Source organism: Eublepharis macularius, chromosome 4, assembly GCF_028583425.1.
Source record: "Eublepharis macularius isolate TG4126 chromosome 4, MPM_Emac_v1.0, whole genome shotgun sequence".
In the NCBI taxonomy this organism is placed as follows: Eukaryota; Metazoa; Chordata; class Lepidosauria; order Squamata; family Eublepharidae; genus Eublepharis; species Eublepharis macularius.
The window spans coordinates 86,002,983-86,019,797 of NC_072793.1; the positions used below are offsets into that span (position 1 = coordinate 86,002,983).

General features: G+C 43.2%; 1 protein-coding gene across 1 annotated transcript in view; it reads left to right on the plus strand.

The window, feature by feature from the left end:
- The window catches only part of GALNT10 (polypeptide N-acetylgalactosaminyltransferase 10), a 74,545-nt gene that overhangs the window by 21,036 nt on the left and 36,694 nt on the right, over positions 1-16,815 (plus strand). Inside the window, exons 2-4 of the mRNA XM_054976025.1 lie at positions 1,830-1,932; positions 4,546-4,684; positions 11,300-11,466. Of these exons, the coding sequence (XP_054832000.1) occupies positions 1,830-1,932; positions 4,546-4,684; positions 11,300-11,466 (409 nt within the window). The remainder of the gene's footprint in view (positions 1-1,829; positions 1,933-4,545; positions 4,685-11,299; positions 11,467-16,815) is intronic.

Consider the following 16,815-nt stretch of genomic DNA (forward strand, 5'->3'; position numbering starts at 1 on the left):
GATGATCTGGCCCCCATGAATCTTTTCTCAAAGGCCAAATCAGCCCTGGAAAAGGCTCTGCCCCCTCCCCCTGCCTTTTACTGACAGAACCCAAGCCTAGAATACCTGCTGAACTGTTACGGTTGCTTAGCAACAGCTGTTGAGGTGATCTGGTTAAAGCTACAGGTGCTCTTTTTATCATTCTGGGTTTTTTTAACCCCCTGATAGGTTTTTTTGTAAAGATTTCAGAGTTTTTCTGCAAACCTGGATCATTTTTCAGGAGTGTAGGAAGATGTGTCTTGTCCATTTCTGGTTCCTCTCTGTGGACTTAAGTATCCACAGATCATGGGCACTTGGCTATTAGTACATCATCATCATTCCGTTTATATACCGCCCTTCAGGACAACTTAACACCCGCTCAGAGTGGTTTACAAAGTATGTTATTATCATCCCCACAACAATCACCATGTGAGGCAGGTTGGTTTGAGAGAGCTCAGTAAAGACAACTGGCATGCTTACCAAAATAATGGATACATTCTAAACAGTAAAGTAACTTTTGCCTTGACCTGAAAGCGCGTATTCCATATATTTCAATTTCCCCCCCAAAGCTAGGTTTTCTTTCATCGCTTCTCAAGGTTATCAGAAATGTTACATCTCTAACACAGCTTCATCTACCTGATTTTACTAAAATATCCCAACAGACTTTTTCACTCTATAGAGCTCTTACCCTGTTACTGGAAAGTGTTCCAAAAAAGATTTTTAGGATGTGGTAAGATTTTTTTGTCTACAGCAGTTATTCACATTCTACACAAGATTTTTCTTACTTTCTTATTCCTATCATTATAAGACAGTTCCCATATGGAGTTGATCTTACTATTCTATGGTTTTTCTGGTCAACCCAAGAGAGAATTCTGCCAATGCCCCAGGACACCACAGGCATTTTTACCTCCCATGGGAAAGATCTCATCCTACACCTCTTCCTCCAACTACTCTTCTATTGGCCAGACTCTAGCCTTTTAGCCACTTCTTCAAGACTTTTCCACAAGGTGTCTTCTTATAAGATGCATGGGGTGGATAAAAGTGGATAGAGGCAACTTTCCCCTTTCCCATAATACTACAATTTAGCATTGCCCATGGAAGTTGATGGGCAATGGATTTCAGACAGACAAAAACAAGTACTTCGTTCAACAAGTAATTAGAGTTCGCTGCCAATGAATATAGTAATGGCCTCTAGCACAGATCACTTTAAAGAGGATTGATTAGATTCATGAAAAATCAGTGGCTACTAGCATGATGTCTAATGAGAGCCTTTATGCTTTGTTTGTTGATCCTTCAGATTAACTTGTCCTCCATATGAAACATAGACTAGATTAGCCATTGGTCTAATCCAGCACGACAGTTCTTATGTTCATAATAGTACTTTTAGTATTAATGGTAGGTTCAAAACACTTCATATACATTATATCAGCTGTCCTTTCAGTAGCCTTGTAAGGTAATAATGCTATCCTATGGATTGCAAAGGAGAATGATGCCTAAGTTTATGAGTAATTCCGCACACGTTGGATAATGCACTTCTAATCCTCTTTATAGATCATTTGGAATGGATTTTTTCGTGTGCGGAACAAAACACCTCAAACGACTGATAATGTGCATTGAAAGTGCATTATCCAATGTGTGCGGAATCAGCCTATGAGTTAATGGTACTCAGTCACTTTCCTACTACTTACAGAGTTGATACAGAAGTAAAATTTTACTGAAACGGAAGTATTTTGTAAATGTAATTTTTATCAGTAGTTCACTTTGGGGCTAGAGTGCTTTATATAATAAATAGCTCTAATATTTGTTTAAAGGGTTCCCATACAAGAAAAAAGAAAGATATCCACCTTGATAATGGGCAAAGGAGAAAGGACTGGCATGATAGAGATGCTATAAGGAGAGATTTGGAACGTACAGGTATGTATAACTTGAGACATACTCTTGAAAATAGTCATAGTGTGGTCCCATCTTCAGCAACAATGATTGTAGAACTTAATGAACAAACTTAATGAAATCTAGTATCAGTTAATGTTAGTACAGTTTACAAGGTGAAACTTTCATACCTGTTGCCAGCAACGTGCCTGGTGTGAGCAAGGGAAGCTAGTGCTTTTACCATAGTGACTTAAAAAGGAGCTTAGATCCAGTGTATGGAGGAGGGTTCACTGAAAGAACCCTTGCTGCTTCCCCCATGCAGCCCCTGAACCTCACAAAAGCTGTTCCACAATATCCCAAAGATCCATTCACCAAAAGGAATGCCACAGGTGAGGGATCTGCAAAAATCCCCCGCCCCCATTATTTCATGAGTTCTTATGCCCAAGAACATTTAAAAAAATGTGTGAGGAAGAGGTCTGTCTATATTCTTGCAGCTCGTAAGATCCAGTGCTTATCCCATGCTGCTTCCAGTCATCCTCTCGCTCTCAATAGCAACTTTTCAGGAGCCTCCAATGGAAAGGGGAAGTAGTAAAGATACCTTCGGTGAACCCCTCTCTACAGTTTCTCTGTTCTACACAACTGTTTTTGCTTTTCCTTCTTGTTAGGTAATAATAAAGGTACACTGGGATTTGTACTGTGGGAAATAACCAGGAAAGGTGTCATATTGAGGCTCTTACAGCCTCCAAGACTTAGAAGTAGCAAGGAACCAACTGGGAAGTTACCTAGGCAGCCAGTTTTATATGCTGCTTTTCCTCCCCTCACTTTTCTTACACGCATGTTGTCTTTCAGCATCTTTTAGTCTAGCCGATTGAAAGTGCAGTATGAAGTGTCTCAGTAGACAGGGTAAATAGGGAAAGGTAGGAAAACTGCATGGCACACTTTTCTACTTCCATTGCAAGTACCAAGGTGAGACAAGGAATGTTCATTGGAAAAGTGAATTCTTTTAGAAATATGAATTAAGTACAAAGTAGGGAGGTGCAAATGCAATTTGTATTAAAGAAAGCAGTACAAAAAAGACCTTTAATCTGCCATCTTAAAGTAAGATGAAATAAGTAAGTATGGGACAGTAGTCCCAATACTTCCATGTTTCACTTTGCCTAGTAGAAAGAAAATCTAGTCAGTCCAGAAGAATCAGGAATGATCTGGCAAAGGCATAATGACAGCTCTTGTGTTTTATCCTACTCATGGAAGAGAGACTAGAATTGAGGGAGAAAGAAGCAACAGAAGTTGAACAGATAGGGCTAGCTATCTCTTTGCCCTAGTTTCAGCAGTTTTTTGCCTAGTACACATCACAAGAACACCATAGCAATAGTTCCAGTCCCCCTCAGCACCAGTTAAGGGAAGTGCTGTGCTGGCATCTCCAGTAGTTTCAGATTTTAGAGTAACAATATTGGAACTCGTAGAATCCTTATCATCTGGCACACAAAGAGCTATGCAAGACAAGTTGGTCATGTACTTAATCAGATTGATGGAGCCTGTAATAAAGAAAGAACCAGGTGATAGTTTAGGTACCTAACAGTACAATCCTAAACATTGATTTCAACAGGCTTAGACTGGTGTAACTCTGTTTAGGAAATTGCTAGGCCAGAGGCTGGTTGAGGCCAAATAGTGGGGTTCAGGAGAGGTAAGGTGGGAGGAATCTCCATAAGTATTCAAAGACCTTTGGCTTATGTTTAAAGTGGAACCAACTTTCAACTTTTTAAATGTTTTAGTGAATAATCTTGAGCTTTTTCTGGATATAGGTGTACAATTAAAAATGCTTGAACAGAATCTAGATGATTATCAGTCATGCCTCTTAAGATTATCATTTACCATGAAACATTGGCTCTCAAAATAGAAAGAAAAACGTAAATATTCTAAACATGTACCATACTTTATACATTAGGATAAATTTGATTGACAGCACCTGTTTGTATGATACCTGATATTTTTAGATAAATTTAAAATTAATGTTTATTTTTAATTGACTTACTGTAATTTTATACTTTAAATGGTTAGATTGTATTTTAAATTGTTATGCATATAAGAACACTAAATAAAAGTAAAATAAAGCTGATTTTCTAGGTTATGCTGAAGTAGATGTAATGTTTCAGTGCTGCAATATTTAAATAAATCTTAACTTTCAGGTTTGAAAAGGCAGCAAAATACCTGTTGTTGGTGTCATAAGGTGCTCTTAAAACTATACCATCACCCACCCCTCTGCAGTGTATATTTCTGGGAGATCATAGTGTAACAAGTAATGACTTGTGTCCCATTGAGTGTTTCTGCTGATGAAAAGGATTTCCATCAGTGGAGCATACCTTCATTGTCTCTTGTTGCAACCCAAAATGTTCCTCTAATACTGTTTCTGGGAGACAGGGATGGTGGACAGAAACAGCATGAAGGGAAAGTCAGAGGTCTGCTGCAAGAGGGGAGAATCAGTATTGATGCTCCGCCCTTCCCCAGCTCAAGGAAATCTTCTTTGGGATCCAGCCCATTACCTAGAGTTAGGGAAAAGAAATGGCTATAAAAATGGATTCTTGAAATACGTGGCTGAATTCTAGTCCAATTAGTATGATAAACATTAATGAATCAACTTGTTTTACTTTTTGTCTATAGGAAATGGAGAGCAGGGAAAACCATATCCTATGAGTGATGCTGAACGAGTAGACCAGGCATACAGGGAAAATGGCTTTAATATCTTTGTGAGTGAAAAAATTTCTCTCAATCGGTCCCTGCCAGATATAAGACACCCAAAGTGAGTACAGCTTTTTCTTTTACTGAAGATATAAAAGTTCTAGAGTTTATAGTTTCTGAGTTGATTTTCTGGTGTTTTGCCTTAAAATACTGTTGCAGTTAGTGTTAACCATATCGGTCACATAGGTATTGTGATTGAATGAATTATCTAATTCATTAAACTAGAGACCTGTCAGTTTAGCTGTCTTTTATGTTGCAGCTTAATGAAGAAGTGAAGCATAAGCTGTGTCATATTTAGTTACCAACATCTGCAACTTAACTCTCCTTGAGTGTTACGTCTTGCCTGTGCAAGACTAGTAAAGTGTGCCAATGTATTTTTCTATTATGTTTTTGATTACTTGCTTTGTTGTAATATGAATGTGACTTGTCATTAATGTGAGCTGATTTAAAGAGGTGCTGTATTGGTGATTTTGTTTTTCCTTTTGTGGAAAGTTTTGTGGTTAGACAAAAGTACAGAGTAACTGTGTGCCTGGTAACCAACAGTATTTCTTGTCTTTAATAAGTCTGAGTTGCAATTTAATGAGTTTTTGAAGCAAAATGTTTTTTTAAAATGCACTGTATTGTTTTTATAGAAGATTTGTATGTGTAGTATTCTATCTGTAAAAGGCAGAAAATGGGCAAATACTATCTATAGGAAACATTAAACTTTATACCACTCTAATCTTTTAATAAGGCCAGAAGTTACCCACACCACATAACATGTCCAAGTGTCTGTCCATATCCTCAGTTTCCCACACACACACCCCAGTTCAAGGCTACTAGCCTACTGACATAAGATGATAAGCAGCAACAAAATAAGCTGGCTAGTGCATTAGGAATCAGGACTGATCAGTGTAGGAAAAAATATGTTACTATCTTAAGTCAAATTTGCTTCTACCCTTGCCTTAAGGGGGATCAAATTGGAGAGATAAAATTGACACTGAAAAGTGGAGAAAAAATTAACAGCATTTTTTCAGCCTTCTCCAATTTCATACTTCATGTATTCGCAGTCTTGTTTGTTTGTTTGTTTATTTAATACTAGCTTGATGCCCGTGCTTTGTTACAGTATAATTTTACTACTTTAAATCCAGTTATAATATTTATGGGTATGTAATATTTTTTGGTTGGAGGGAGGCTGAGTTGATTTTGTAGTATAATAGCATAGTACTCGAGCATAGTACCCGAGCTTCACAAAGTGAAGCATGTTGATGCCGAAAACTGATGAAGTTAATTTTGAAAAGTAACATTTATTGAAGAGATTTTAAAAGGAAAAATTGTAGTGCAATAAATAAAGTGAAAAATACGTACAGCTTTTTTTTCTACTGAAGGACCTCTTTGTAGACCTCATTGGTGGTTTTCCCCTCAGATGCCAGGCTGCTGGGTGAGCTCCCTCTGCAGCAGGCCATGTAAAACTGTCCATATGAGAAGCAGTCCTCCCTCAAGTCAATTCCTGCCACCTTCAGTGTCTGCCCCAGGACTTGTTGATCAAAGAGGTTATCTGATGATATGAATAGTATGCGTGGTATGAACACTGACTCCCCCCAAGCATTGCTGTTGAACAATGTGGCCTCGGTGATGTTGAGGAGAAGCTTGTGGACTGGAAAGCCAGGAGGATTGAGCATGTTGAGGAACTCCACAGGGTAGTGGACCACATCATCCATTTGCACCACTGAGTCCACAGATCTGTACTCCGTTTCTGCTCCTTCAAGGGAGTTAAGTTGTGTTTCATTAATGATGGCAGCCTTGTCATTCTTGGGGGGTCAAAATGGCACGCTTGCACAGTCAGTCCATGGACTTCTCCGTGATAGTGACGATATCAGGATATAACGTAGCTGTTAGGTCTGCTAGGGTCGTCACTGCTATGCCCAGGCCTGCAGGGATGGTCACCTTTCCCTTGGACTCGGGACTTGCTGGTACTTGGCCACCGCTGCTCAGTGCACCGCAGGAGTGTGCATATTTCTTTGCTGCATCTCTAAGTTGCTTCCTCCTTTTAGCATTGGTATATCTTGCACAACATCTGCCAGGAGACTTCTTGGAGACAGTAAGAGGTGATGGGTGCAAGAGGTGTGAGGTGGAGTTGGACTGAGGAGGGGTGGTGTGGTGGGCACTTCGGCAGGTTCATGTGAGAGGTTCACATTGAAATGGCCCCTAGAAAGGTTCTGCACCATCTCCCCGTGAACATTTAAAAACTCAGTTGCCATATGGACTTTTATATAAAATCCCTTTTCAGGAGTCTTGTACTATCTTTCTTCAACTGTCTGCAGTTTCCTTTACCAGATTTTTACCTCAGAACACAGAGTTCCACAGCTGTCCCATCAGGCTCTCAGCCACACAGGAAAGCCAGGCCCCACAAGGAGATTGGCAACCCTAGAAGGGAGGACTGGGAGGTGTATTTTTACCTCAGGACACATTCAAGAACTCCCAACAACAACTGTATGCTCTTTAGAATGTTGGGGAGATGACCAATCAAGCCGCATATGCAAATGACCTCAGGGAAGAGTGGCAGTTGGCGGGGCTGAAGACATTTTTACACACACACAAGCAGAGAGAGAGAGAGAGCACTGAAAGGGTTACTGAAAGGGGCTGGCCAGTTACCTGGAGGGAACTGAATCAATTACATTTTCTTAATTTATATATATTTTCTCTCTGGTGTTTTTACTACTATTCTATTCCTGAGCTGCCAAAGGGAGGAATACTTAATGCAGTATAGACCTCTATTTCTTTGCAGCTGCTGTCATCCTCAATGAAACCCTCAGGGTTTTTCCACCCAATTTTTATTAGTTGGATGTCTCTTTGATCCCCACACTGGGTTAGTCAATTAAAAAAAATACCTGTCAGGAATTAAGTTGTTGAATACAGAAAGTTGTTAAGCATAACTTCAGGAAACATGGATAGGATTCTGACCTTGTTATAAGGTATGTTTGATTTTTGGGATGCTGTGGCTGTTTTTTCCTAGTATCTGGCTATTCCTGAGTAAAGTTTTAGCAAGTTCATAGAGGGATTCTGTGTACAAATATAATAATAGAGAGTATATCTTCTACTAAGTTCATGAAATTTCTGCAAAGAAGTGCTTTCCAGCCCCCTACTCCAGGAAATGTTGTTATTGTTGTTCATATGACTAGCCATGAGCAAAGTGGGATCTTGCATAATGTAATATAAGCAAGAAATGAGGGTAAAACAGCATATATTTTGTGGTAGTAACTAGACATGCGCACGAACCGCAAAAAAACTGAACCATGCAGTTCATGGAAAGGGGCATTGCTGTTCTAAAACGAACCAAACAAACCAGTAGACCCCGCTAGGGTGAACAGCTCATGGATAGTTCGTAGGTACTGTCAAGCACTTTTTTATTATCTTGTCGAAGGCTTTCACGGCCGGAGAATGATGGTTGTTGTGGATTTTCCGGGCTGTATAGCCGTGGTCTTGGCATTGTAGTTCCTGACGTTTCGCCAGCAGCTGTGGCTGGCATCTTCAGAGGTGTAGCACCAAAAGACAGAGATCTCTCAGTGTCACAGTGTGGAAAAGATGTTGGCAGGTCATTTATATCTACTCAGGAGGGGTGGGGTTGAGCTGAGTCATCCTGTAAGAGTTTTCCAGGGTGTGGAATGCTAATGGAGGGAGGCTTCACTGTATCCTGAGGAGGTTCTTTTGCATATGGATTGATGCTTGATGTACTAATCTTCTCTGCAGGGCTATTGTCGGGTATAGAGTGTTTTGTTAGCATGGTGTTTTTCAGGGCTGGAAACCATGCTCTATTCATTCTTAAAGTCTCTTCTTTCCTGTTGAAATTGTGCTTATGCTTATGAATTTCAATGGCTTCCCTGTGCAGTCTGACAAAGTAGTTGGAAGTGTTGTCAAGTATTTTAGTGTCCTGGAATAGGATACTGTGTCCTGTTTGAGTTAAGCTACGTTCAGCCACTGCTGATTTTTCAGGATGGCCAAGTCTGCAGTGTCTTTCATGTTCTTTTATTCTTGTCTGGATGCTACGCTTTGTGGTCCCGATGTAAACTTGTCCACGGCTGCAGGGTATACGGTATACTCCTGCAGAGGTGAGGGGGTCTCTACTGTCTTTTGCTGAACGTAGCGTCTGTTGTATTTTTCTGGTGGGTCTGAATACTGTTTGTAAGCTGTACTTTTTCATAAGCTTTCCCATCTGATCAGTGATTCCTTTGATATATGGCAAAAACATTTTTCCTATGGGAGACTGTTTTTCCTTAGTTTTTTTATTTATCCTTGGTTTACTCGCTCTTCTGATTTCATTTCTGGAGTAGCCATTTGCCTGAAGTGCATGGTTTAGATGATTAATTTCCTCGTTGAGAAAGTGCGGTTCACATATCCATCTTGCCCGGTCTACTAATGTTTTTATTATGCCTCTTTTCTGTCAAGGGTGGTGATTGGAGTTTTTGTGTAAGTACCGATCCATGTGAGTTGGTTTCCTGTAGACCTTGCGACCTAACTGAAAGTTTGCTTTGCGGATGACCAAGGTATCTAGAAATCGAAGTTTACCCTCAGTTTCTTTCTCCATGCTGGCGAAATGTCAGGAACTACAATGCCAAGGCCACAGCTATACAGCCCGGAAAATCCACAACAACCATCACTTTTTTATTGATTGCAACAAATATAATCTGGCCCCATAACAAATGGATCACAATCTATATCCAAAAATGGATGTTGCAAAACAAGAAGTGGTACTAAGTTACAAGCAGATACTGATCCAAACATGACTCTTGCAGTTGCAAAATTTTTGTCTGATAGCTGGCCACCCTGTCCCACAGATGTGTTTTAATCCTTGGGTGATCTGACTAATGTTTTAATCTAATTTATGTAATTTGTTTTTATTGTATTTATTACTGTCTGTGATCCATTCTGAGACTGCTTGTGGGGAGAGCGGAATATAAATTGAATAAAATAAAACAAAAAAGGCACCACTGGTAACTGCTGCTGCTTGTTTATCCAGCAAGATGCTTCCATCCAGGAGCACCCCCAAGCTGTGAACCTGCCCTGATAGGGGCAGTGCAACCCCATGTAGAACAGGAGCTAACCCATTTCCTGGGTCAGAACTCCCCCACCCGCCCTCAGCAGCACTTCCATCTTGTCAGTTTTAAATTTCAGTTTATTAGTCCTCATCCATCTCAAAACTGCCTCCAAGCACCTGTGTGGGCCGCTGCTGCCTTGATGCCCTCCCATTGCTCCTCGGCCGTCCTACTGGGTGCACATAGAGGGCTTCCACTGGCCTCAGAATGGGCAAGGGAGGGGGTTACTTGCTTCCTCCTCTCGCCCATGGTGAGTAGCTGTCAGCTTTCTCCAGCCAGTCCCAGTTTTTCGTCCCCGGCCTTTTGGGGAAGCCACCTCCTGGATCTACCAGCACTTTGGGCCTGCCTCTCCCACTTCCTTGCCACGTAGAGGGGGCTCACTGATAGGCAGGGAGCCTGCCTGTTCACCTGACTCCTACCATTCTTCCCTCAGCCCCAGCTGGCAGCCATTGGGCTCAGCCTCTCTGCCACGTCTTGGCCTCCATGGGCTTGCCCCGGTCCTAGGGCGTCCTAGGCCACCTTCCAGGTTGGGCGCATTCTCCCTGCATGCGCTACAAGGGACCTTGCTCTTTGCACAGCTGAGAGAGCATCTCACCACATCATCCTTAGTGCTGCCAATCCAGTCTCCTCTTGACTCAGTGAGCATGAAGCATCTGTCTTGGCTGGCCCCTGGCTTGCCACTGCTGCCACCCTCCTCCCTGCCCCACTGTTACCTATGCCGGCTGCCCTGCTGCTACCTATGCTGAGGCGGGAGGCTAACCTCTCTGTTAGTACACTTGTAGTGGGAGGTGTCTGGGGCCCTCAAAGACCAGTGGTTGCTGCAGCTGCCTCTTCTCTTCCTCCCCCAGATCAGGAGATGGTTCCCCTGGACACATCACAGCCACCCTGCTGCTGCCAAAGTCCACCGCCATTGTCCCCAAGTCTGGGCATCACAGACAATCTGTTCACAGTTTCCACGGCCTCCTTGGGATCTGCTGGTAGTGCGAGATAGAGCTGAGCGTCATCCACATATTGGTGACAACTCAGTCCAAATCTCCTGCTGACTTCACCAGGTGGTTTCATGTAGATACTAAAAAGCATAGTAAGATGGAACCTTGCAGGACCCCACAGGCCAAAGCCAAGGGGCTAAGCAACAGTCCCACAACACTTCCTTCTGAAACCTACTTTCCAGGTAGGACTGAAACCACTGTAAAACAGTTCTTCCCAGTCCCAGCCTGTGAAGGTGGTCCAGAAGGATACCATGGTTGATGGTATCAAAGCTACTGAGAGGTTCAGTAGAATCTACAGAGTTACACATCCCCATCCATCTCCAGGTGAAGGTTATCCACTAGGGTGACCAGGGCAGTTTCAGTCCCATAACAAGGCCTGAAACTAGACTGGAAAGGATATAAGTATAAGAGTATTTAAATAATATGAGTCAGGAAAGGGGTGGTGGTGAGAGAGAATGGACTTCTCTGACTGATATGAGCTACTATAAGACCTGTCCTTCAAGAATGTGTACAATGCAAGTTAGACAATCAGCACTTAAAGTAAGTGCTCCTTTGTACCTATTTTACTAGTATTACTTTGTGCCTACTAATTAATTGTGTTCATCTGTCTTTTAGTTGCAATAGAAAGCTATACCTGGAAAAGCTCCCCAACACCAGTGTGATAATTCCTTTCCACAATGAAGGATGGTCATCTCTTCTCCGAACAATTCACAGTGTTCTTAATCGTTCTCCTCCTGAACTAATAGCTGAAATTGTGCTGGTGGATGATTTCAGTGACAGAGGTACTTCAGTTGCAACATTTGCTTATCCAGACAAATGCTACTGGGAAAAGGACATGTTGTTTATTGCAGATAACTTTCTCTATATGTATAGTCAGTTTAAAAAGTTGAATTTCTAAATACTTACTGTCTTCTAAAGTATGTTCTATTTGTATTTGTCTTGTGACATCTTGATGATGATTCTGAGATTATCCTAAGATAAGTCTTCTACCCAAACAGTTGTTTCCTTTAAATCCTGTCACTGTATTTTGAAAAACACAAATTAAAATCATGCTCAAAATACTAAGCACATTTACCAAGAGACATTTCCAACAAAGTGTCTTAATCAAAGAAGCTCAAAATCCACACTGTTGTTTTCAATGACTCAGGTTATTTGAAGAATTCCAGCAAATCATTTCTAGACTATCACAAATGTATCCTGTCTTTCCTCCAAGAGAACATTGGATACTCTTTTATTCTTTCAGCAGTCCTTTGGAGTGCATCATGCTGAAAGAAAGCAATTTGCTTAAGACACAGTGTTAGCATGAAGCAGCATCCCAACTCTGGTATCAAGTGAATCGGGGTGAAAAGTGTATGAGGTTTATGTTGCAGTCAACAGATTAACTAAGCGGTGGTGAAGAAGGTTGCTTGCATTATTCATAATGCATTTATTAGTGAACTCTATGCGTGCATATCCATTAGTTAGTTGCATTTGTGTTCAATTGCACACTTTTTGCTTAGCTTCAATTGATAGATTTGTCAATCTTGACACAAGGATTTGCTGAACTAAAATTATTTTCTTAACCTGATGTTTGTAGCTAGAATGAAGGAATGATGTGATTTGTTATGAAACATGACCCTGCTTCCATCTATAAATCATGCTTTTTCCTGCCCTTTCTGGAAAAAAAATTGGGCAGCATACATTATATCCTGACAACAGCACTTGGGGTAGGTTGAGAATGACTGGTTCAGGATCACCCAGAGTGTTTTATGGCTGAATGGGGAACTGAACTTTGGTCTCCCCAGTCCTAGTTCAGCACTCAAGCCAATACACCATACTGAGACTTTTGACTGTATGAAAGAATCTGTGATGCTCAATAAACAATATATGTTCATCTGCGGTCTTCCTGTGCAGTCCCACATGGGACTGCGCACGCGCAGGCCTGCTGACTTCGGAGATTTTTACAGTTCAAAGCCACTAGGGGGCACCCCTGCCTCTTAGCGTGCATGCGCGGCCATCTTTTCCTGCCGAAAAACGGCTCCTAAGAGGCGGGGTGCCCCCGACGTACCCTCAGTTCCTCTTTTGCCGCCGACTTGAGAGGTTCTTGCTAGCTCTGCTCTTCGGAATAGTGTTCGTCGTGTTTCTGGAAGATGTCTGAGAAAGCTCTATTCAAGCGTTGTTCGACGTGTGATCAAAAAATGACCAAATCAGATGGTCATTCTCAATGCCTATACTGTTTGGGCGAGACACACAATCCGCAAACTTGTAAGTACTGCCCAACCTTCACACCGAAGGCCAGGGCAGAAAGGTCGGGTAGACTAAAGGCCTATTTATGGCGGCGCACAATGGCGGTAACAGATCCATCTGTGCTGGGCAAATCTCCCGCGCCAGGAAAATCCGCCACTCCGACTTCAAGATCTGCGGAGAAATCGCCGCTTTCCCGCCAGTCTCCCGCTCATTCCGACCCGAGACCGCCAACCCCGGTCGCTTTGGCGCGTGGCTCCTTGGATCCGATCACTACCACCTCATCGGATCCGATCTCGAGGTCGAGGCCCGCGTCGGAACCGTCAGGCTCCAGGTCAGGAGATCGACCTAGGAGGGAGGCTTCCGTGCCCCATTCGGAGCCGAAAACCCCTCGGAGTGATTTGCTATCGGACCAACAAAGATCTTCGGATCCGAGACCATTGAATCCGTCAGGATCGAGTTTGGAGAAGAAGAAAAAGAAGAAGCACCGTTCTTCGAAGTCGGACATACAGTTACTCGAGAGTGTCATCACTCCCCAACGAGATGCGTCTGGGTCGGAACCGCCTGCTACAGCTCATCGAGGTTCAGGAGATGCAACCTCCCCGAAGAGAACCCCGGCGTCTGAGAGGTCCCGGGAATCAGATGTAATTATGATAGAAAAAACCCGACTCCATCGGGTGTACCTCGTTCACCCTCTCAAGATTCGTGCTCCTCGTGCTCCTCTCGAATGGATAGGGGTCGACCAAGATCGCGCCGTTCAGACAGATACAGCCCATACTCTGCTGGACACCGCTACTATGAAGAGAGATCTTATGGTTCCGACCATGGTTCCAGGAGACAATCTCGCTCGCCTTCGATGCGCGCTTTTTCCCCAGGGGGATCCAGACGGACCCCTGTTTTCTCTGATACCGAGCCTGATGGTTATGCTCCCTTTGAGAGGTCTTACTATTCTCCTCCCTCAGATTCACCGGAGAGAGTTATTGGCCCTTCGGAGGAAGCCTCCCCTACGGAAGATTTTCGCGCTTACAATGAGCTTCTCCAAAGGATGGCAAAGGCACTAGAGATTGAGGTGGCTTCTTTGGAACCACGATCCAAAGATAAGATTTTGAAGCATATGTACTCTGGATCGACTCCAACAATTGCCTTCCCTATGATCGAAGGATTTGTGGAGCTCCTGTCAGGTTTAAACCTGAAACCTGCTTCTCTTCCTGCTACAAATAAGAAGATGGAAAATCTCAAGAGTCAAAGATGAACAATGTCAATTCTTATCCCTTCATCCGCCTCCCTCCTCTCTTGTCACGGAGGACATGCAATCGAAACCCAAGCAAGGATCCCTTTCGGTTCCAGCGGATAAAGATAGTAGAAAGATTGACTCTTTAGCAAGGAAAGTCTATGCCTCAACAGCATTTGGTATTTAAAATTGCTAACTATGCGGCGATGATGGCCGCTTACCAGTTGTTGCTATGGGAAAAAGTAGCAACATTTGTCCCCCAGCTTCCTGAGGACCAAAGAGTCTTCCTTCGAGTTATCCAGGAAGAGGCTGTGCATTTGTCCCACCACCAGATTACTGTTAGTAGAAACATGGCTGATTCATCTGCCAGAGCACTTCTATCTGCACTTGTGCTTCGTAGGTTCTCTTGGTTAAGAACCACTGCTCTACCTTTAGATATGAGAGCCAAAGTAGAAGACCTTCCCTTCAAGGGACAGAACCTATTCTCTGATAGAACGGATGAGTATCTTTCTAAGAAATGGAAAGACAGATTGGCGGCTCGATCCTATGGCGTTCTACATCAGCATCAGCCTAATCGCGCTCAGTATAGACCCTTTACTAAGAATCGTCAGCAGCGCTATCACCCTTACTATGGGTATGGGTTCCAATCTCAACACCGCTACCAAGGCCCACAGTCTACCTTCCAGAGGAGAAGGCAGGGCAACAAGAGTAGACAGGGAAATAACCAACACCAGTCCAAGGAACTGGGACATTCCCAAAAACAGTTCTGACAATTATGGGGACCTGATCCCTATTTTGGGGACAGGCTCTCTTTTCTTTTCAGAGTGGAATGCTATCACTTCAGATGTTTGGGTGTTACAGTTGGTTAATGTTGGTTATAAAATTGAGTTTGTTCAGTGGCCTGGTCTCCGGCTCCGTTTTTTCCTCTCATACACCTCAATCTGGGGTAGTGTCTGAGTTACCAGCCTTGCTAAATAAAGGGGCTATTGAAGAGGTGACTCCTTCTGATTCCCCCCTTGGTTTCTACTCGAACCTTTTTGTGGTAGACAAGAAGGATGGAGGTTTACGCCCCATCTTGGATCTCAGAGGGTTAAATACGTTTATAAAGACCCAAAAGTTCAAGATGACTACCTTGCAGACAGTCTTAAATTTATTACCCTTAGACTCTTGGTTTGGGGTTTTAGATGTTAAAGACGCATATTTCCACGTTTCCATTTTTCCTGAACATAGGAAATTTCTACGTTTTACCTATGGTAACAGGATTTTTCAGTACCGTGTTCTCCCGTTTGGGTTATCCACTGCCCCTAGGGTATTTACCAAGTGTGTGGCAGTAGTGATTGCCTTCCTTAGGACTCAGGGGTGCTGCATCTTCCCCTATCTTGATGACTGGTTGATTGTTGGCCATTCAGAGGAGGATGTCACTAACCAGGTGTCTATTACCTTGGATACCTGTTTGAAATTGGGGTTATTCGTGAATCAAAAGAAATCTCAACTGGTTCCCTCTAAAGTGATTCAGTTCATTGGGGCCGTTATCGATGGGTCCCTAAATATGGGATTCTTGCCCTCAGATAGGGCCTGCAAGATTAAGGCTCTTGTTAAGAAATTTCAGAGATGCAGGTTCCAACCAGCGAAGCTTATTCAGGTTCTTCTGGGTTATATGGCTGCCACCATGGCTGTGATCACCCTGGCAAGGCTTCGGATGAGACCTTTACAACTTTGGTTTTCTAGGGCCTTTTTCCCTGAAAAAGACTCCCAGAGGAAAAAATTGAGCATCCCTCGCAGGGTCATCCTATCCCTAGATTGGTGGTTACAGGATTCCAACCTCTTTGGGGGGATTGGTTTTGGTTGTAGACAGCCAAATGTTTTGGTTACTACGGATGCATCTACCCTGGGTTGGAGTGCCCATTGTGAGGGCTTGTATGCTCACGGAATGTGGGAGGAGTCAGAGTGCACAGAACACATTAACCTCCTTGAGTTACGGGCGGTCTATTACGCCTTGATTTCTTTTTCTGATCTAGTACACAATAAGACAGTCCAAATTATTACGGATAACACCACCACAATGTTTTATTTGAACAAGCAAGGGGGTACATTGTCTCCAGCCCTATGTGAGGAGACGGTGAAGATCTGGGAGTGGGCTATTGATCATGCGGTCTGGCTAGTGGCGGTGCATATACCGGGTGTTGATAATGTAACAGCTGACCACCTTAGCAGGTTGGGGGGCGATACCCATGAATGGTCTCTTCACGATAAGTATTTAAATCCTGTCTTTTCAGAATGGGGGACCCCAGACTTAGACCTTTTCGCCACAGAGGAAAACCGCAAGATTCCCAACTACTGCTCGAGAGGAGGCGTCGGCCTCGAGTCACTTGGGGTCGCGTTTCAGTTAACCTGGTCCGGTCGTCTTCATTACATGTTTCCCCCGTTTCCCCTCCTAGCCAGGGTACTCTCCAAGATTCAGATGAACAAAACATCAGCCATTCTGGTAATCCCTTACTGGCCGAGACAACCGTGGTTCCATGCTCTTCTGAGACTCCACTGTCGGATGTACCAGTTCCCAGAACAACCAGATCTGCTGTCCTTTCGGGGGGGTGTTCCATCACAGAGTGCATACACTCAGACTGACGGCGTGGCTGATTCTGCAGGACTCCCCAGTGGATCGGAAGACGGTGTTTTC